This window comes from Acartia tonsa, chromosome 7 (assembly GCF_053477335.1).
Source record: "Acartia tonsa isolate MP-2025a chromosome 7, ASM5347733v1, whole genome shotgun sequence".
Classification (NCBI taxonomy): domain Eukaryota; kingdom Metazoa; phylum Arthropoda; class Copepoda; order Calanoida; family Acartiidae; genus Acartia; species Acartia tonsa.
Genome location: NC_137266.1, coordinates 10512177 through 10533939, shown reverse-complemented (window position 1 = coordinate 10533939; position 21763 = coordinate 10512177). Strand labels below are relative to the sequence as shown.

General features: G+C 31.8%; 2 protein-coding genes across 2 annotated transcripts; both read right to left on the bottom strand.

Annotated features, from left to right (window-relative positions):
• Positions 1-80: 80 nt before the first annotated feature.
• On the bottom strand, positions 81-6926 carry LOC145324810 (uncharacterized). The gene is made up of 9 exons (XM_080167478.1): positions 6815-6926; positions 5867-5955; positions 5332-5404; positions 4700-4778; positions 3887-4010; positions 3611-3657; positions 2145-2209; positions 887-1017; positions 81-218 (listed from the first exon to the last, which is right to left on the bottom strand). Exons 1-9 carry the CDS (start codon positions 6899-6901, stop codon positions 107-109), a joined length of 807 nt encoding a protein of 268 aa, XP_080023604.1. The 5' UTR covers positions 6902-6926; the 3' UTR covers positions 81-106.
• A 5572-nt stretch (positions 6927-12498) lies between these two features.
• Positions 12499-21762, bottom strand: LOC145324801 (uncharacterized). The gene is made up of 11 exons (XM_080167443.1): positions 21742-21762; positions 18428-18557; positions 17511-17640; positions 17070-17160; positions 16778-16848; positions 15914-15981; positions 15197-15294; positions 14707-14752; positions 14322-14400; positions 13503-13599; positions 12499-13108 (listed from the first exon to the last, which is right to left on the bottom strand). Exons 2-11 carry the CDS (start codon positions 18545-18547, stop codon positions 12961-12963), a joined length of 948 nt encoding a protein of 315 aa, XP_080023569.1. The 5' UTR covers positions 18548-18557; positions 21742-21762; the 3' UTR covers positions 12499-12960.
• Position 21763: the final 1 nt, after the last annotated feature.

The following is a 21763-nucleotide window of genomic DNA, read 5'->3' as shown; positions in this document are numbered from 1 at the left end:
AATTTTAAAATAATCATTTTTTTTCAGATCTATAGGATGAATTTAAAATGCCTAAATTTACCATCAGATCATTGCAGTTTGTTTTGAACACAAAGACGGGCACATCCTATCGTAGAAAAGCTTCTCTTTTTAAGGAATAGCTTGCCTTGAAAAATAGTTTTGCAGCCAGTTCTATATAATATCCAGCTTGGTCGTCTGCTATGCTTATTAATTCTTCCCTAAACAAAGATGACAACATACATAAAAGGAAAAGGAAGGACAAACTAACAAAAATTCTGATTATAGAACTTAATAAGCAGAACATTAATTTGTAAGTCTAAACAAAATTGTACATAAGAACAGCGTAAATCCAAGAGAAGCTAAAAGGGCATACTTTCATTTTTAGGATTTGATTATTTTGGAGATGGTTCGCTTATAATATTGTACATTCCAAAAATAAGATAAATGGGATAATTAAGCATATCATACAAAACAGTTGAAAAATCAGAATGTTTTATGGACTTTCTGGTAACGATTATAGAGTTGTTACACGTCCCAAATCTTACCTAACTGTTATATGAATCACCATGCAAAGTTTGAAATCGACAGAACAATTCTAACATGTCCAAATGAATTTAAAGAGCTATCTGTAACAGACGACTCACCTAATTATTGAAAAGTTTCGCGTGTAAAAGGGACCATTAAGTTCATGAGAATTATTTCCTTAAATGTGTGCATGTCGTTTTATTGTGCACTAAAAAATGAGATCATAAAGTTTTTTTTGTGTCATAATGACGTACAGTTATACCCTAATCGTAGAGTGATCAGCTGCGCTGTTAAGAAGTATTTATTGCACAAACCAACTAATCCTAAAACTTACAGATTAGCATTCTTGTCAAAATCTTACTTTTCCATTAAATGAAATTCTTGAAAAAGTAGTCCCAAATCTTGCTCGATGTAAAGGTCTGTATCAAGAACTATAAGCTTGTCCAGCCCAGTAAATACCTCTCCATAGAAGGGGGCAATGTAAAACAAATCCTGCAAAAAATAACCTTTTATTGATAACAGGGAATGGTCATCAGGCCAACAACTATTGTAAAATATTAATAAAACATCACGAAACCTAGTGGTGTCTAGAATATTATGATTAGTTCAAATCATAGACGTCCAAGGGGGTGGGGTAAAGGGGTGATTTCCCCCCAAAACGAATTTGAGGGTGCCGTAGGCACCCCCAAATATTTTTTCATTTTAACCCCCCCCCCCCCAAAAAAAAATAAAAAGCTTAGACGCCCCTGGTTCAAATATCAAGGTCTGTGTCTAGAACTATTAGCTTGTCTAACCCAGTAAATGCCTTTCCAAAGAATGGGGTTATGTAGAACAAATCCTTAAAAAATATTCTTTCATAAATTTCAGGGACAAGGGAATGCTCATCAGGCCAACAATTCTAAAAATGTGTGAATGAAACATCACAAAACCTTGTGGCGTGTGGAATATTATGACTAGTTCAAATATCAAGGTATATGTATAGAACTATTGTCCTGTCCAACCCAGTAAATACCTCTCCATAGTATGGGGCTATGTACAGTAAATTCTAAAACAGGGTTGATAACATCTATAAGTAGTGAAGCACAATAAATATGGATGAAGAAATGGACAATGAGGTATAATGCAGATGTTCAAAAACAAAAAAGAAGGATGGAATAAAAACAAATATTTATATATTTTTTAACGTGACTTACAAATGAAGTAATTCTTTTTCTAGATACCCTTTGGTGAAAGTTAACTTCACTAAAAAGTAAGAAGTCTACCTTAAATAACAGCTAAGAAAATTACTCCCCCCCCCCCAATTACTACTGTCTATACTAAAAAAAACTCACAATATTATTACATATATGTTAATATTTCTAAAATATTTATTTATTTAAAAAACTAAACTATTTTAATGTGCAAGAAAAACAACCTTTGTACATTATGTTCTAAACCTTTAACATAAAGGTACAAAATTTGCAGATGAATTGATTTGTAGCTGATAAAAGGGTTATAGTATTTCAACAACAACAAAAAATATGCAATTTGATGAAGAAAAACGGAGTTACACAAAGAACAACAAAGCGTTACAGATGTACAGACAGAATGAGGGATGCATTAAAAGTGTTAAATATTACCTCCGAATATTTGGGGGATAATCCCATAACTACATTGGGATTTTCTGTCTTGGTAGTTATCACATCTAAACAAGAATCACATTATCCATAAGCATTATCTAAAATTTTGGACAACTTTCCTTAAAAACAGCCGAGAAAACCATAACTTTTAAATGTAATTTCAAGTTCAACAAAAGACAGACTGGCATTAAAATATTTAGTAGAAAATGAATGACAAAAGATTAATTGTAGAACATCATGTTTCATGCATCTCTAGTAAGTTACAATCTTTAGTATTGTCTTTAATACTGACAATAACAATAGCATTTGCAGATTTTTCCATAAAAGAAGTTGTATCAACTTTTTTTTTTATAGCTAGCCGGTTCTTTTAGTAAGTAGTAGATGTAAAATTTTTCATAGAATTCAAATATGCAATCGGTTTTTTTGTAGACCTCTTATTTTTTAAGTAATTTAAGTTTTTTAAAAAAATAATTAAGTCGGTTTTAAGGTACTAAAACGCAACAAAATAAAAGAAGAAAATGGTCAGTAAGAACAAAAATAGTAAGATCTTTAATTTGACACCTTACTTTTAAAATTCTGTTGAGTAATTATTGAAAAAATCTATTTTTTTAACCTCGGTATAATAAAAACTTTAGACCTAAATATTTTCTCAAACAGACATAAAAAACATGGGTTCATATATACCATTAGAATCAGAAAAATATTACGAATCCATTGTAAGCAAAATTGAAAAAAATTAAAAAATTAAAAAATTACAGAAATGGCCAATTATTTTTTTTGTTCAGACAACACTATTGTTTTCCCTTTTTTACCCCCTCTTTACCCCCTTCCCATTTTTATACTCAATTGAAGAATTAAGACGTTGCCTGTACAACATAATATGATATTTTCATATAATTCCTTTTATTGTAGTTTATATACTATATTGTAAACTTTTTTTTTCAATTTTGCTTACAATGGATTCGTAATATTTTTCTGATTCTAATGGTATATATGAACCCATATTTTTTTATTTGTGAAATAATAAAATTAAGTTCAAAGTTTTTATTCTCGTGGGTTTAAAAAAATCGATTTTTTCAATAATTACCTGACAGAATTGAAAAAGTAAGGTGTCAAATTAAAGATCTTACTATTTTTGTTCATAATGACCATTTTCTTTCTTTTTTTTGTTGCATTTTAGTACCTTAAAATCGACTTAATTTTTTTTTTTTAAAACTTAAATTACTTAAAAAATAAGAGGTCTACAAAAAAAACCGATTGCATATCTGAATTCTATGAAAAATTTTACATCTACTACTTACTAAAAGAACCGGCTAGCTATAAAAAAAATAGTTGATACACCTTCTTTAGAGGATTTTTAAAAGAATTGAAATTACAAATAAACAAACAACGAGTATATCACGACAAAAGGACGGACAAAGCGAGTTATAAAAAAGCTTCTGAACTTTAAGTAAATGATAGTTTACCTTTGTTATTGAATGAAAATAAGGGTTTCATTTCATCAATTTCTGTCCTATTAATTTTAAATCTTATTAAATAAAGTAGTAATGTTTTTGATGTCCATTCAAGTAAAGTTAAACATTGAACCTATCTGGTTAGCGAGATCCCTCGGTACAAACATACAAACACACAGACAGATAGACATCGTTCTACTTTGTATTATAGATATATTTGTATAGTCTGATTCATTTTTTTTATTCAACCCCCCTTTTGCGCCTCTATCTAATTCACTAAAATCTTACCTATATCTCTCAGTAATATATTTTAAGTCGACAAAATTGACAATTAATTTTGGGAAAATAAAATTTCTTTTCCACGAAGTTAATCCATCTCTTCTTATCACAGCGTTTAAGCTCAGATATTTGCCTTAAAAACAAGAACGATTATGGTAAATAGTAGTAATGCTTTATAAAGTTTACTAGCGGCTTCGCCCCTTTCACTTAGGTTTTGCCCCAAGAGGTAATTTAAATAAATATGAAATAAAGTACTACTGGTGCTGCCAGTAGTTTTATGTGAACTAACTTCCCCATAAACAAAAAAATGGGGGGGGGGGATTTTTTTGTTTTTTTTTGGGTGGTTGTCGGTGTCCCACCCCCCAAGAAAATAGCCTAAAACCACCACAGGACCAGTAAGTATATTCCCTGAAGAGTATAATCCAATCGGTTCAATGGTTACCGAGATCTTAAGGGACGGACGGACAGACATCAAGCTATTTTGTATTGTAGATAATAGTGATAATAGAGCACCTCGTACTGAGCCTTATATAAAAGGAGGATAAAGATATCATACTAAAAAAGGTTGATAAAAAAAATAAAAATCAGCATATTTTAAAGAATGTTTCTTGTTAATATTATAGAATTGCTACGCTTTCTAAATCGAACTTTAACTGTTGCAGAAATCATCATGCAAAGTTTGGAGTCAATAGTTCAATTTAGCAAATTAATATTAACAATAAGAGCTAACTGTTATAAACGGACGTACCATAAGGAAAATTTTCTCTATGGGACGTACGAACAGACCCTTATCATAGAAAATCTTCGAGTTTGAAAATTTACCTATGTTATGGTAGAGAATTTTATTTACAGTAGGATATGATTCCTCATCTGTTAGTAATATTAATTGTATTCCAGTTCCCTGCAACAAAAAAACAGAATTACAACATCCCTAAGTAGCGAGGCACTAAAAATTCATGGAAGGACAAACAGACAAAATAAATTATAAACAAGATATACTGTTGATTAATGTGAAAAAATTCTTAGAAATTACGGAATCTTTCTGAAATATTAATAAAAAATATTCTTACTGACGGTAAATTATACACTTAATGCTCATTGATACAGGAAATCTTCACCTAAAATTTCTGATGTCTACCTTCAAAAGCAGAAAAGAAAAACGCATTTCCGCCATTGCATTACGACGTACTGACGGACAAAGTGAATTATAGTGTAGCTTAGCTATTAAAACTGGATTAAAATATCCATAAGTAGCACAAAAAATTCTTGAATGGAAATACAGACATAATTTTTCCCTGTGTCTAACCCTATGCGGGGCTAACCAGTACTCAATGTAACCTAACCTAACCTGACCTAAAGAACTACAGACTTGCAGACAATCAGAGTGAGCAAACCTAAGATATACAAAACAAACTGTGACTGCGATCCACAAACAAAAAAAATGTTTTCCATACCTCTGATGACAAAAACATTGTGTTTAAAAAGTTTGCAAATGTTCTTTTAATTCCATCAACTAGGCCTGCTTTACTAAAATAAAATATAATCATGGACGTGAGAGCCTACTTCAACTAGGCCTGCTTTACAGATAAAATATAATATTCATGGACGTGCAAGGCCTGAAGCATCCACAATTCAAAAAGATATATTAGATTACGGAGGTTAATACTTCACCCCCACCCCCCCTAAAACTGCACTGAACAAAAACATGTATATATTACTATTAGTTATTATTGCGCCGTATTATAATTAGTTTTGAGTCATACTGAAAAATCATGTATAACATACTATCACTAACAATTTTCCACGAATATAAAATAAAAATTATGAACCAATTCTAATCAAACAGATGTTAATCGGTTTGGAAGTCATACTGGAAAGTAAGATTCTTGCTTGTTCATAATAAAAATAACAACCACTTAATATTGCAGACAGAAGGACGTATAGACAAGTATAACTTATTGAGTAGCTTCGTCACAAATGAGAACTAACTGGATATTTGCAATTATAACAGCTACATTTATATATTCCTGGCCAAGATCTTGTACTTCTGAGGGTCGTTTCAATCCACTTAGAATTATCTAAACAAGACAATCAATACAAGGATGACAACATCCATAAAAAGCGAAGCACACAAATTATGAATGACTAATGGATAAATTTACTTTTAGAGCAGCTATTTAGTGTCATTCTGTCCATCCGTCAGATGGCTATTATTGTTAATTTAGGCTTGTTAAAATTGTCCTTGCGATTTCAAACTTTAAATTATGAATCCTGTAAAAATTAGGTACAATTTATAAAGTGTAATAAATCTATAATTGTTACCAGAAAGTGCATACGTCCAATTTAAACATGCTGATGTTAACTTTTTTACAACAAATTTTGGTTATAGTCCCTTTCTTGGCAACGCTCCTTAAGGGGCGTTTCTTAATTTTTTTCACGGTAGCTTTTCTCTTATTTTTAGCCCCTGCAGGGGCTCTAACCCTGTGGCGCGATCACCTAACCCAATAAAACCTAACCTAACCTAAAATAACCTATCAAAAGCCATTTTTAAAATACGATGTATAACCCCTTAAGGGGCGTTGACACGAAAGGGACATTCCCCAAGTTTTTTATTATCCTATTCATCTTATTTTTTAACAATAATTCTTAGGTAAACAAGGTTCAATATTTTAAGCAACATTTTTTACAACTTTTCCTAGCTTCGCTTTTATGGATGTTCCCAACCTTGTAATTTTTAAAAACACATTTGAAATAGGCCACAGTAAAAGTGTCTGACTATGACGTCAGAAAAAATTAACAATTAACCAATGAGAAGCCAGTGTTCACACTGGTAAAATATATAGCGGCCTCTCATTGGTTAGTTGTTAATTTTTTCTGACGTCATAGTCAGACACTTTTACTGTTTTCTTTGAAATACATTAAAGTCTTTGAAAATACCTTTTCCCTCGCGTCTTGAAATTCACAATAAACAAAATTCACTAAATTAAATATTAAATAAATCTGTATTAACAAATTCTGCCACATATTAACAATTACTGCTAATCATTCCAACAAATTCTAGTATTATAGTAAAAAAGGTGAAATCGATTCACAATTCTATATGAAAGTAGCTGCAAAGCATAAGCACACTCAACTATAGCATAATATCCTTATTTCAACGGCATATAAAAACCTTCGCCCGTTACCCTTTGAGCCTTTTTTCTTTTAATATACTAGCGGCTTCGCCGCTAGCCTCTAGGCTCTTTTAAAAAAAATGAAGTACATCTGGTGCCACCACATTAAAAAAATGGGTGGACTGATTTTTTGTTTTATAAAAATAGCCTAAAACCAACACAGGTCCAGCAGGTATATTCCCTGAAGAGTAGAATCCAATCATTTCAGTGGTTACCAAGATCTTAAGGGACAGACAGACGGACGGACAGACATCAAGCTACTTTTTATTATAGATAAAGGGTTTTTAACACACCTTAAATTAGGGAGGGGATAACTTACACCCTTCAAATAGCCTGAAATCTTCCCAAGACCAATATAAAGGTTTTTTTTTTTAAATGGAATTTACGTAGTTAAAAGATCTAAACAAACATTAAACTACTTTAGTAGAAATGTGTTAAGCTTCTCTGAATTAGAAATCGTCTTACAGTGGCTTGCCAAAATTTGAATGACAGACAGTCTAATTAGTTAATGTATTATTTCATGTTCTCGTATAAAGTAAAAATCGTAGTGGGCTTAAATAAAGATATCCCCTACCCACCCCCTTTACCCAATCCTCTTACCTCCTACTGGATGAACGAGCTGACCAATAAATGCGTTCCATATTGAATTGACGACAATTTTTCCCTTGTCTTAATATCTACGTACTAGCAGTTACGCTCCTAGAGGGCTCAAGGGGCACTTGAGGAGGGAGAAATTGAATTCGATAAACCAATTTTTATTTTAGATTTTTGATTTTTTGGGTGCCGGTAATTTTTTTTCTAGGGGCGATTTATCTTGGGGGGGTTGCTTGTAACCTCCCCCAAATTAGTTATAAACCTTCCCAGGAACTATAAGAAGCTTCACTATAAAGGAGAACCATATAGGTTCATTGGTTAGCAAGATCCTTTGCTACAGACATAAAAATGCTTATTACTTTCTGTACTAGGATATTCTATATCCAATCACAGACAATATGGTAAATATATTCTAACTATTCTATACAAGAATTCTTTTAAAAAAAACAGTTTAAGATATTACTTTACTATAATTACTTTGCTCTCTGGTTGATGCCGTCAGAGTACATTGCATATCTGTTGTCTTCCATCAAAGTGCAAGCAAGCAGAGAACCCCCCCCCCCCCTCCTTATTTTTAAAATGCGAATAAAAGGGAGGGTAGTTTTTTCTTCACTGCAGAGGAACTTAACCCTGCAAGGCTACCCTGTAACCAATACAACCTAACCCCCCTACCATTATTATTATTTCTAAAATTTTGAATAAGAGGGAGGGTAATTTTTTTTCTTCACTGCAAAGAACCCTAACCCTGCAAGGCTACCCGGTAACCAATGCAACCTAACCTAAACTGCCCTAAAGTAAAACTCAACCCTCCCTCCCTATACTTTTTAAAAAATGAAATAATAGGGGGGGAGGGGTGTTTCTGTGCTCCACTTTGTACTTTAAGGAAAATCACAGCATACCCTAAAGCAATAGATATCTTATTCTTGCAATGAAAATTATTAATTTGCATAGCAAAAATAAATTTAGAATTTTTATTTATTTGTTTCTTATTTTGTTTATTATGAATTAAACGCTTGAATAACATTTTTAAAGCTTTATAAGGACATTTTTGAAAATGCTTCGTCATTCTACCTCCAAATTTATACTTTCCTTAAATTACTATCATTTAATAGAAAATGTTTTTATTACTATGAGAGTATTTATCCTCTATAATACAAAGTAGAACGATGTCTGTTTGTTTGTTTGTAGCGAAGGATCTCGCTAACCGCTGAACCGATCGGGTTCTCCTTTACAGGGTAGCTTCTCATAGGTCCCGGGAAATATTTTCTTGGGGGGGGGGGGGGGACACCCCCAACCCCCAAAAAAATTAAAAATACCCCTCCCCCCAAAAAAATATTTCTTTTTTTCTTTTTAGAACTAAAATTACAATAGTGGGGTCGACTACCCCCCTTCCTCAAAAAAAATTCCCCCCCCCAAATTTTTATTTTTTCTTTTAAAACTAAAATACGATTAATAGGTTTGATTAAACCTCTTTGGGCAAAGCCCCTAGAGGCTAAAGGCTAAACCGCTAGTCTATAATACAAAGTAGAACGGTGTCTGTCGGTCTGTTTGTAGCGAAGGATCTCGCTAACCGATGAACAGATCGGGTTCTCCTTTACAGGGTAGCTTCTCATAGGTCCTGGGAAGGTTTATAACTATTTTCTTGGGGTGGGACACCCCCCCCCCCGAAAAATAAAATTACACCACCCCCCAAAAAAATAAAACTTTCTTTTTAAAAATAAAATTAAAATAGTGGGGTCGACTACCCCCACCCCAAAATAAAAAATTTTTTTTTCTTCAAATTTTTCTTTGAAATCTAAAATACAAAAATTGGTTTGATTAAACCTCTTGGGACAAAGCCCCTAGATGCTAGGGGCGAAGCCGCTAGTATTATATAAAGTAGTAAGCGTTTTTTGTCTGTCCCGAAGCATCTTGCTAACAACTGAACCGATATTAGTCTTTTTTACAGTGAAGCTTCTTATAGGTCCTGGAAAGGTTTTAAACTATTTTTAGGGAGGGCATCTTCACCCCCCCCCAAAAAAAAATATTTTTCTACTCTGAAACTTAAATTCAAAATAGGCTGAGGTTGACTTTTCCCCCTCCTACCTTAAGTGCCCCTAAATGCTTCTAGGGGCGTAGACGCTAGTAAAAATATAATTTACAAGAATAAAAAATAACAGTGCTCGGCAGCTGCGTGTCAGCCGCGACTAAGCCTCTAATTTCACCCATTTTGGATGCTTTGAGAAAGAGAGGGGTAGGTTTCTGGTGAAATCCGTAAAGGTTATGTGTTATAAGTAAAAAACAGTAGTAGAACGATAAAAATCTATGTTAACTTAAAAAAAAAAAAAAGTCTATAGTTCTTTTCAATAAGAAATACACATATTTTGTGAATATTATCGTTCACCTACTATCTTAAAGCCTTAAAACACACACCTTTACGGAACACAGTAATAGTGTCTGACTGATTATGACGTAACAAAAAAAAATTAGCCAATAAGAGGCCACTATAAATTTTAACATTGGTGAATAATGGCCTCTCATTGGCTATTTTTTTTTGTTACGTCATAATCAGTCAGACACTATTACTGTGTTCACTTTTACGGATTCTACCAGAAACCTACCCCTCTCTTTTTAGAAAAGAGTAATTGCCATATTTCGGTCAGGTTTAGATTTCCAGCTGATTTTTAAAATTGAAAAAGGATAATTTCCCATTCAGGCTTACAGGCTACCGACGCGTGGCTGCCGAGCCCTGAAAATATAGTAAAAAAGTTTGTCTTAGTGAAAATCAGGTCTATTAAGGGAAAGGACAATAGAAGGTAAATTGATGCACTGCCCTAAAGAAAAAAAAGGGAAGGGGGAAGAAAAAAGAGATGAGAGAAAAGGGGGTTTTCCCCATCTCTTTTGAAGAGATTTTCTTCCCCTCTTCCCTTTTTCGGGAATAAAAATATGACGTAACTGGAGTCGCTTTTTTCAAAAGTGATACAAATTCGGAACAAAATGGGCTTCGTCGAACTCAATTATCTCTTCTGTCTAAAATCGAAAATTGAAAAGTTTGAACACTAGATGCAAGTAACCAATAACAATTTAATTAAAGTTCCCAGATTTTTTAGCCAACTAATCAGACATCGAGATTCTACCAGTGTAAATTACAGCTTAATGTCACCTTACTCGTTAGTAAATATGTATATCAGATAAGAAAAATGAAAAAAAAAATAGGATTACTTACCTTTTTATTAAGCGGAATCGATCAAATAATTGACCTTTTGTGACACGATACAAGTTTTTTTTCTCAGTATTTTAGTGGTTCCGAGATCTTACTACTCATTTTCTCATGTTTTATTTTAGAGGTTAAAATCCTTATAATAAAGTAACAGGATGTGTGTATGTCTGTCTGTACCGAAGGATCTCGCTAACCGCTGAACCGATCGGGTTTCTTAACAGGGTATCTTCTCATAGGTCCCGGGAAGGTTTATAACTATTTTTGGGGAGGGTAGCACCACCCTCCCAGAAGAAATAAAAAAAACGAAAAAATTCAAATATTTTAGAGACTTGATCGAAACATAAAGAGATATCGTAGAATTTGAAAGCAATAAAGAGGTATCGTAGAGATATGAACAAAACAAAATTTAAAGTGCCACTAATGGCCTCTAGGGGCGTAGCCGCTAGTATAAGGTAAATTGATAGAGATAATCTAGAGACTTACTATCTAAATCAGCCAATAGAATAACAGGTGAAGGACAACCCAGCCATAGTAATGGTTGAAATAGTGTACAGATTTTGGTTGGAAAGGGCATATTTTTTCCATTTCTGTTGCATAAGTCGTCGGCTGTAAATAAATAGTGTAAAGCACATGACAAAACCTATGATAAGTAGTTGTTTCTTTCCTTAGGATAAAATAAGGTCTCTAGAAACCTTATCCAGTAAACATTTCGCACTTATTTAATTTCGTATTAACAGGAATCTATTTTAAGTTTGACGAATTTTGGGGTCAGATGGACCATATTATGACTAATGATAAATTTTTTAAAATTTCTAAATATGAAAAAAAACATTTTTTTATAAATTTTTATTTGTAAAGTATAAAAATGATATATTATAACGACAAATTTTAAAATTTATGAGACATGAGGAAATGTGAAGTGAATAATTGAAAAACAAGGATGGCAACATGCAAAAATGGAATTAAAATGAAAGAGTTCTTTGTACTTCAGCTAGTGGAGTGGCAATAAATAGAATTTTGAATATGAAATGCTTGTTACATGTGAAATGATTAATGAATAACAAGAAAAATGAAATTGAAATGATTTTATCTGAAAGTATTCTGTTTTAATATGTATGAAAAAATGCTTCATTTCTTATGAAAATATGATTTTAAAATGTGTAATGAAAAATGTAATAGTTGTACTGAAGGTAATTTTCTGTAGAGAATTGATATGATTGATAACAATATGAGAGATGAAGTTTTGGTTGTAGAGGGAAGGAAACACTAAATATTTGACTAAGTAAAAGTTCACTTCGGTTTAACTTGAAACAAACTGTACACAATTATATAGGCATCAAAATGATTATAAATAAAGTTAAACTTTAAAGCATTTGAAAAAAATGAAAAGAAGGCCTAAAATACTCAATTTGCTAAATCTAAAAACTGGTTGGGCTAATTCAAAGTAAAAAATTTAGCGGTGCATTATGAGTATTTTGTCGCTTGATAATCAAAGTTTTCCAATTAATTAATTTAGTGCTTAAAAATTTTACTTTACTTATAATCATTTTGATGTGTATATAATAATAATAATATATCACAATACTATATGCATATTTCTTATAACAACAAAGACAAAAAGTATACATTGGTACACCCTGAAAGCAATTCTCTAAATTAAATCTTTCATAAAAAATATTGAAAGTTATAGCTGCTTTTTTTGCTTGTCCTTTTTAAATATGGCTAATAATGGCAGTTCAGTCTCATTTCCAACATAATACTCATATAATTAAAAAGTAAGTAAGACTTTTTTGATGAAATATACTTAGTGGTTGTTGTTTTTTTAGTTTTGGAAACAAGTCAGTGAAGCCATAGTAATAGTTATTTATCGCATCGTATTATAAACAGCTTTCCGCGGATATTAAATAGAACAGTTATAAGATTAAAACCAGTTTTGTTAGCCTCGAGATACTGAAGGCTAGGGTCAACAAAACTGGTTTTAATATTATTATTGTACATTTTTATATTCGTATAAAACTGGACATTACATGATACGATACATAATTGTTCAGTTTGGGTTTAGAACCGGTTATAATCCAGCGGATATTGATCGGTTTCGAAGCCATACTGGAAAATAGTTAATAATTTTGTTGGTAGTAATCATAGTTGACAGCAGATTCAGCGTTGCCGCTGCTTTCATAGTCGCTGCCAGAATGCTGCTGCACAGACTGAAAATCGTAGCTGGAATAGTCAACGGCCTTCAAGTTGCAGAAAAAGTTTTCACAGCTGAAAAAAATAAATTCGATTAGCAAAAAACAAGGACTGTTAAGTCAAATTATTGCAGAACTTTTAAAGGACTTTCTGTAAAAAATATATAGTCCATTGTCCCCTCCCTTCCTCGGAGAAAAACTAAGAAATGTTTATAAACTAGCATGAAATGTGTAATGAAAACAAAAAAGGCATTATATGGTATTATAAACAGTTGTCCGCTGATAGGAAAATATAAATTATAGGATTAATCCCTGTTTTGTTGATCCCGAGAGACTAAATTCCTGGAACAATGAAAGAGAGGTTAATTCTAACTGTCGCATAATTTTTCATGGAAAATTATTTGTGATAGAATTCTTATTTTATTCATAATGGCTCTGAACCGGTTTTAATCCAGTGGAAATGGGATTACCTGCAAGTGTATCCCTCATACAAGGTAGCGCAGTCATAGCCTCCGTTCAAACAATCATCAGTGGTGGTACATTCATAGTAAGGCTCGCACAGGTCATCTAAATTTAAAAAAAATATTACAAATATTTGACAAAATGGCGGCCTCTAGAGGCAAAGTCTTAATTATTAAGCTACAATTGAAAGGAGAACCATATCGGTTCAGCGATTATCCAGAAAGAGTGACATACATTTTTAATATTTTTTTTTTATAAAGGATATCAGATATATCAGGTTTTAGAAAAAAAGGGGAAGGCAGTTTTTCCAAAATCTAAATTAGGGGCTGCAGAACCCACGTCCCCTTCTTCTCGGGGTGGTCTGTACTTTACAAATGTAACTTACTTGTTCAACAGAGAACAGCTAATAGACTGAACTTTAATAATGTAACTAACTTTTTCAACAGAAAACAGCTAATAGACTGGACTTTAATAATATTACTTTCTTGTTGAGCAGACAGCTGATAGACTAGACTTTATTAATATAACTTACTTGATGAGCAAAGACAGCTAATAGACTGGACTTTATTAATATAACTTAGATGTTCAACAGGGAACAGCTAATAGACTGAACTTTAATAATTTAACTTACTTGTTGAGCAAAGACAGCTAATAGACTGGACTTTATTAATATAACTTACTTGTTGAGCAGAGACAGCTAATAGACTGGACTTTATTAATATAACTTACTTGTTGAGCAGAGACAGCTAATAGACTGGACTTTATTAATATAACTTTCTTGTTGAGCAGAGACAGCTAATAGACTGGACTTTATAAATATAACTTACTTGTTGAGCAGAGACAGCTGATAGACTGACACTTGGGATATTTGCCACAGTCTTCATACCCGTGGCACTCCCAGGATTCCTGTAACAATATTAACATTAATATAAATCATAGATATTTGGGGGAGGGGGGAGGAAGAAAGCATTCAAGGGATGGAAACCCATCCCGTAGGCCCTATTGAGTCACTCATCAAAGAAATAACACCAAAGGACGATAAATTGATATACATCCCCAATCAAAATAATCAAAATTACCCCCTCTGTAGATTAAAAAGTTAAAGTTTTTAAGGCAAAGAATAAGATAACGTGGTTAGAAATCTTTGAGTGCCAGTGTAATTTACAGTCCAATGTCTCCTCCCTCCCTGAGTAGAATATAGTTAATACTAACCTCCTTACAATATCCAGCTCTGCAGTAGCAGTTATCTGGGTCATCTCTAAATAAATTACAAAACAATTAATAAAAAACAAGCAATAGAAAAACCACGAAAATTAAAAATGTCGTTTGCAGCATAACTGCCAGACCGGCGGAACAAGTGGATGAATTATCAAGAAATCAGCAGTCCATCTTACATAGTAGCCAAAAAAATAACATTGCCTTAACTGACTGGCGTACGGACAAACAAGGTTAATTACAGAGAATCTTCACTAAAAAACACTAGATGTAGTTAAATATATATGTATGTGTATGTCCAGTAAGATCCCAAAAACACCTGAATTTTTTAAAAAAGTATAGTTTTTAACTGTGAAAGATATTTGTATTAAACTGTTTAATATTTAAGTGGGGATGAGGAAGGGGGGGGGGGACTATACACCCCAAATTGAAACTACTCCGTTCCAGAATATTCTAAATTTCTGTTTGTCTGTCTGTCGGTATTTACCTGCAAGCACAGTCGGTATGGTTGGTGCATTCGGTGCCCCTGAAGGTTGGTTGCTCATCAATCATACATTTTCCATCCTTGCACACACAGCTAGCATCCTAATTTTTGAAACATATTATTGATGTTATTCCTGCGCCCATAGCATTCTTGTTATGTGTTATAAGTTAAAAACAGTAGTAGAACGATAAAAATTTATGTTAACTTTTTAAGAATTTTTTGTCTATACCTAGTTCTTTTCAATAAGAAATACACATATTTAATGAATATTATCGTTCTACTACTATTTTTAAGATTAAAACACACACCTTTACGGATTTTACCCGAAACCTACCTCTCCCTTTATTTAGGAGAGGGAGGGCAGTAAAATAGTTTAAACATATCTTTGGGTCTTAGTAAAGCTCTCCTAAAATGAAGAACTTAATCGATTTAGCGTTTTGCATGATCTGAAAGGACAAACAAAACAAAATTTACTAATTTACGCCCCTAGAGGCCTTTAGATGCATTTGGTTTGGTGCAGGCGGGAGGGGGGTGGGGGTGGGGCTGACGAACCTTTGCATTAAATTTTAGTTTTAAAAAGGTAAACAAATATATTTTGGGATAGAAAGATATGAGAATCGTTACCGTAAATGAGAACCATATCAGTTCAGTTTTAGCGAGATCTAACAATATAGACAGACAGACATACATCCTCTTACTTTTACATATGAAAATACTTGCCTGGTTATTTAGGCAGACAGCAGCACCTTTACAATCATCAGAGAAATTGCAGGTTCCGTCCTCATCGTCTAAAATTATTGCAATTTCATTATTACAGGGATAAATATTTTCTTATAATAAACAAATATGCAAAGATCTAAAGAAAAAAGACAATGGACGATAAATTGTTGTACATTCCAAATGATAATACACAAAACTACCCCTTCTATGAATTACAATTAGTGGTTCAAACGTTTGAACACTCAACTTTATGAACCAAATAATCAAAATTCGATAAAAGCCCCCAACGATATTAAACCAAAAATGTTATTAAAAAACATTGAGGAATTGTGTAATAACGGCTCAATGCCTTCTCTCTCTCTGCAAATATGTCGTTACAAAACTAACTAAAAATATTTTCCTCTAATAAGAATATACTATTAAATACCTTTTGCTAATTAAAATTGTCAAATTGATTTAAAAATTGCATCTAAACAAAGAGACAATAAATTTGCAAGTAATTTTCTAACTGGTTTTGTTTACATAAGTAATCTGTAGGTCAATGAATTGCAATGTACTTAACATATTTGTATACTCTGTACAGCTGTTATTAAAGGCGAAGCAACTCTATAATATATAACGGTTACCAGAAAGTCCGTACGCCCATTTAAATATGCTGCTTTTATAACAACATTTTTTACATGATATGATGATCCTATTCATCTGATTTTTTGAATAATGATTCTCCGGACAACTAAGTACAATAGTATAAGCAAGGCATCTCTATATTCAAATTCTATGTCCTTTTACTGTATCCTATATTTTACTTAAAATCCCTTATTTTGATATTTTTTTCAATGATAATGTTAAGCATAGGTACAATACCTGTTTTTGTCTGAATGGAGCTAATTAGAGAATCCTCACTGAGGACAGTTTCACACACATTGGAAGAACACCTGAAAACAATTAAATTTACATTTCACGTTTTTTTTAAACATAAAAAGTTGGAGAGTTGACATTTATTTCTTGGATCATTTTCTCTTTGAGAGGGTGGTGATATCCTACCCCCAAATAGTTTTAAAACCTTTCCGGGACCTTTGAGAAGCTAGATTGTAAAGAAGAAACATATCGGTTCTTCGGAGATCCATTAGTACAAAAATAGAAAATAATTACTTACTGGCAAGTATATCCATTATAGTTAGCACAGTCATGAGCCCCATTGAAACAATCAGTTACATCATAACAGTCATATGGCTCACAGGTGTTATCTAGATAGATAGATAGAAATGTATGTATATTATTGATAGATTGTGAAAAGATAGATAAATAGATAGTTTAATGAATAGGTATTTTGAAAGTCAAATTGAAATTAATAATCGATCTATAATTACATGGACGTTGCACCAGATTTTAACGCACTCTAAATTTTTATTCGTTTAGTCAACATCTTTGGGATTTTTTATCAAATTTTGATTAGTTGGTTCATTGAGTTGAGTGTCCAAATGTTTCAACAAATAATTATAATCTACAGAAGTGGTAATTTTGGTTATCATCAATGGGGATGCATATTAATTTATCGGCCATTGGCTTATCCCTTAAGATCAGTGGAAACACTTACATGAAGAGCATCTGCAGTCAATGTCTCGACACTTTTCCTGGCTCCAGCAATCATTCTCCTTCTGGCACTCTGTTGTATCCTGTTGCCCTTCAGAGACACACTTTCCAAAGTTACACACACAGGAACCATCCTAAAACATAAAAGTCCTTACAGTGCCTATAAAAAATGTCACCATACAATATAAATGACCAGTGATAGGCTAATACAGAGACTAAATAACCGATGGCAAGCCGGTATACATTTTAATAGACCAATGGTCCGTATGACGTCATTTTCATAGATTCTATAAAAAGCTTCTAAAGCAAAAGATTTTTCATTTATGTAGAATGAAGGTCCATCTAAGCTGGTTTTTTAGCTTGTTTTTATTAGAAGGGATATTTAAGTAAAACATTAATTTGCGCATTAATGGTTTTTCTAGAAAGTCTATATCATCCACATAATTTTAGGTGAAATAACACAATGATTTCTAAACAGTTACTTGTGATAAGGGGTTGTATGGGAGTGTAGACTTAACAACCTCCTTACAATTGAAATTAGGATGGCAAGGCCAGCCTTTCCCCTTTTCAATCCCTGATGATTTCACACCCATTTGTAAATAGCTGGGCACGCGACTATTTCAAAATAAATAAAATAAATAATAATGTCAGAACTATAAAAAACAAGAAAACTATTGTTTTCGGTATGACCTCGAAACACATTAATATCCGCTGGATAAGAACCGGTTCTTTGCTATATTGAAAAATCCTGTGTAGCATCGTATTACAGACAATTTTTCTGCGAATATTAAAATACAAATTATAAAATTAAACCGGATTTGTAGCTCGAGGCTAACAAATCTGGTTTTAATCCTATATTTTTTTCTCATTTTAATATCCGCTAAAAGCTGTCTATAATACGATGGGCTAAACTCCTATTACCTGAACATTCTGGCACTTTTCCAGCTGGGCACAGTCAATGGTGAAGTTGCACTCATTCTCCTGACCCTGCACACCACAGCAGCTCACACCCAAAACAACAACCACCAAGTACAACAACATCGCGTTGTGTCTGAAAAATAAGATAAAAATGAAAATAAAAATAAAACATTTTTAAATGTAATTTATATTGATTTTGAAGTAGAAATTACATGAATTTTCAACAACAAAAAATATCGTATATACAGGTTGTGGCAAGAGGGGCCAACTAAAAATTTTAAACCCTAAATCAGGTCAGAGTGGTGTCATACAACATCTTTAAAAAATTCTAATTGGTGTTTTCATAAAATTGGAAAAAGAAAGGTTAAAACACTGACTAAATTACTTGATATAGATAAGAAAATGTCAGATGGGTTAAATATAACTAGCTATGTAACAGATTCTAAGTCTATTAGTTTTAGCTTAAAATTACTTCTTATTCAACTTTTCAGAAGAAATGAAATTGATTAATCTTTTCAGCTAAACTTATGCAATATTTCTAATGAAAGTACACTCTATAGAATAATTTAGTTTAAGTACAAAAAATACTCTAAAATTAAATAGAAAAACATCTTTTTCTGTTTCAGAAAAATCTAAATTCTAAGAAAAAGGGACTTTTATTTTACACAAAATCCACTTTTAAAACAGTAAATTATCTTTTATTTTTTTAATGGTTAAAAAAGAATAGTATTACAATTTGAATCATGTAAAAAAAGACTAAGTTTTTTTTTTAAATGGCATCCGTGTGCATCTGAATCCTAACTTCAGAGAATCAGTGCTACAAACAAACAATCATTACTTTCTAAGATTTGACCTCAGATAGCAGGTTACGTTTGTACTAGAATCAATGTTAAGGTGTCTACAGAAGCGTCATTGTATGCTTTACAAATAACTAAAACAAATTTACAGGATGCAAAGTACTCGTTCAAAGTACACGAAATATCAGAAATAGACCCCTAGGTTGTGTAGAGTTATTTGTAAACTATGCCAAGAAGCTTCTATAGACACCTTAACAACGATTATAGCTGGTACATAGCCTATCTGAGGTCAAATCTTAAGATGGAACCTAGTAATAGTGTCTAACTTTTTATCTTTGTGACGTAACAAAAATCCATCTCTTTTTTAAGGGTTTTCTTTCCCACCTCCCCTCTTATCCTTCGATTTTTGTTACGTCACAAAGATAAAAAGTTAGACACTATTACTAGGTTCCTTAAGGTGGTAATTTCTGCCCTTTTTCGGAAAAAATAAACGTCTTCTTTACATGATCCAAAATGTATTAGTAATGTCTGTCCTTTTTGGATAAACTTCGTCTTCTTTACATGACCATACAATTTTGCTATCACCCAACCTCATGTAAAGGCATATGTACTATTGTGTATGTGTGTGTTATTGTGTACTATGGAATGACCTGTATTGCCCCCCCCCCCCCCGTCTAAAAAGAGAAAGTTTTGTTATACAACCATTAACCAGGGATCTAAAGGGATAAGACAATTTTGAATTAATGTACATCCTCAATGATGACACACAAAGTTACCCCTTTCTGTAGATTACAATTAGTGCATAAAAAGTTTGAACAATCAACTTAATGAACCAATCAATCAAAAATCAATAAATGTCCCCAAAGTTGTTAAGCCAACAAAAAACGTTATTATATAACTTTGGGGACTAGTGCAGCCCAGTGTCCCCTCCCTCTCTAGTTGAAATCAACCATAAATACAAGCAATGTATTGTAAAAGTGTTTATATATAAAAAAATTTAATATTACGGTTTTAGTAAAGAAACAATAACAAATTTTACTTTTTTGCTTCAGAGTTATTATTGAAACAAGGAAGAAATTTTTCATTTAAAGTGAATTATAATTAACTTTTGGGATTTCCTTAAAAAATGAAAATCTTAGTTGGAGATTTACTCATAAAAACACCCCTATAGTTCGCTTGTCCCTGCAGCAATACAAATAAATTAATTTAGTAATAAAAATATATATTTCTTGCATATATTTCTCGCAGAGGATAGTGTTGAATTTAGTAATTAGAAGCTCCAAATGCAACTCAAAATTTTATTTTAAACAAGTATAAAATTTTGGGTTTATTTTTAATCATATTATTCAAAAATATTGTCAATAAAAAATTAACCATGGATCTTTTAAAAGCTAGGGTTTTTAAAATAATTAAAAATTGTTTTTAGTAATCAAAATAAAATTTGCTTGTCTAAACATTAAATATCCTAGAGTGTAGTTTTTTTCCTTATAGAAGATAAATATAATCTTTGGAGATTTAAAAGAAAATAATGAATTTCATATCCCCCCTAAAAAATAACATAGATAAAGTTTTACTTTGTTTCTATTAATTTGTCTCCTTACACTTAAATATCATTACTCAATTAAAATCTAAACACTAACGAAAATCAAAAACAGAATATTTAACAATAAGATATGTAAGAAATTTTTACTTTGTTTAAGTTAAATTGTATCCTTACACTATAAATATCCTTACTGAATCAAGATATAAACTACTAAATATAATCAAAAAACAGAATATTCAATAATAAGACATGTATGAAATTTTTACTTTCTTCGGGTTAAATTGTGTATCCTTAAAGTAAAAATATCTATACTAAGTCAAACTCTAAACTCTAAATATTAAAAAAAACCAGAATATTTGAAATTAAGACATTTATATAATTTCTTCTTAGTTTAGTTTAAATTGTCTCCTTACACTTTAAATATATATCCTTACTCAATCAAAATTTAAACTTCTAAAGATTTCAAAGACTAGAATATTTAACAATAAGACATGTATAAATTTTTACTTTGTTTATGTTAAGTTATATCCTTACACTAAAAATATCCTTACTCAATCAAAATATAAACTTTTAAAGATTTCAAAACTCGAATATTTGATAATAAAAGATGGATAAAATTTCTACTTTGTTTAAGTTAAATTGTATCCTTACACTAAAAAATATCCTTACTCAATCAAAAAGTAAAATACTGAAGATTTTCAAAAAAAAAAAAAAAACAGAATATTCAACAATAAGCCATGTATGAAATTTTTACTTTGTTTAAGTTAAATTGTATCCTAACATCATAAATATTATTACTCGATCAAAACCTCAACTACTGAAGATTATCAAAAAACAGAATATTTATGGCATGGAAACCAAGGTCGAAAAAGACGGGCGTAGAAATGAGTAGCGTAGCGACCCTACTATAAACACAAAGAATAAAAAAACTAGAATGTTTATATACAAGGAAATAAAAGAAATAAACCAGTACGCACCAGATTAAGCCGGGTACTAAAC

Bases quoted from the DNA above. Each gene is read 5' to 3' on its own strand.
- LOC145324810 (XM_080167478.1), bottom strand. From the start codon at position 6,901: ATGTGGCAGAATTTGTTAATACAGATTTATTTAATATTTAATTTAGTG. The intron at 5,405-5,866 runs GTTAGTTCTCAT...ATTTTATTTTAG, and splicing joins GTTATAATTGCAAATATCCA to TAAAGCAGGCCTAGTTGATG. The intron at 2,210-3,610 runs GTAAACTATCAT...ATTCTTGTTTAG, and splicing joins ATTTTCATTCAATAACAAAG to ATGTGATAACTACCAAGACA.
- LOC145324801 (XM_080167443.1), bottom strand. From the start codon at position 18,547: ATGTTGTTGTACTTGGTGGTTGTTGTTTTGGGTGTGAGCTGCTGTGGT. The intron at 17,641-18,427 runs GTAATAGGAGTT...TTTATGTTTTAG, and splicing joins AAAAGTGCCAGAATGTTCAG to GATGGTTCCTGTGTGTGTAA. The intron at 17,161-17,510 runs GTAAGTGTTTCC...CTATCTATCTAG, and splicing joins TGACTGCAGATGCTCTTCAT to ATAACACCTGTGAGCCATAT.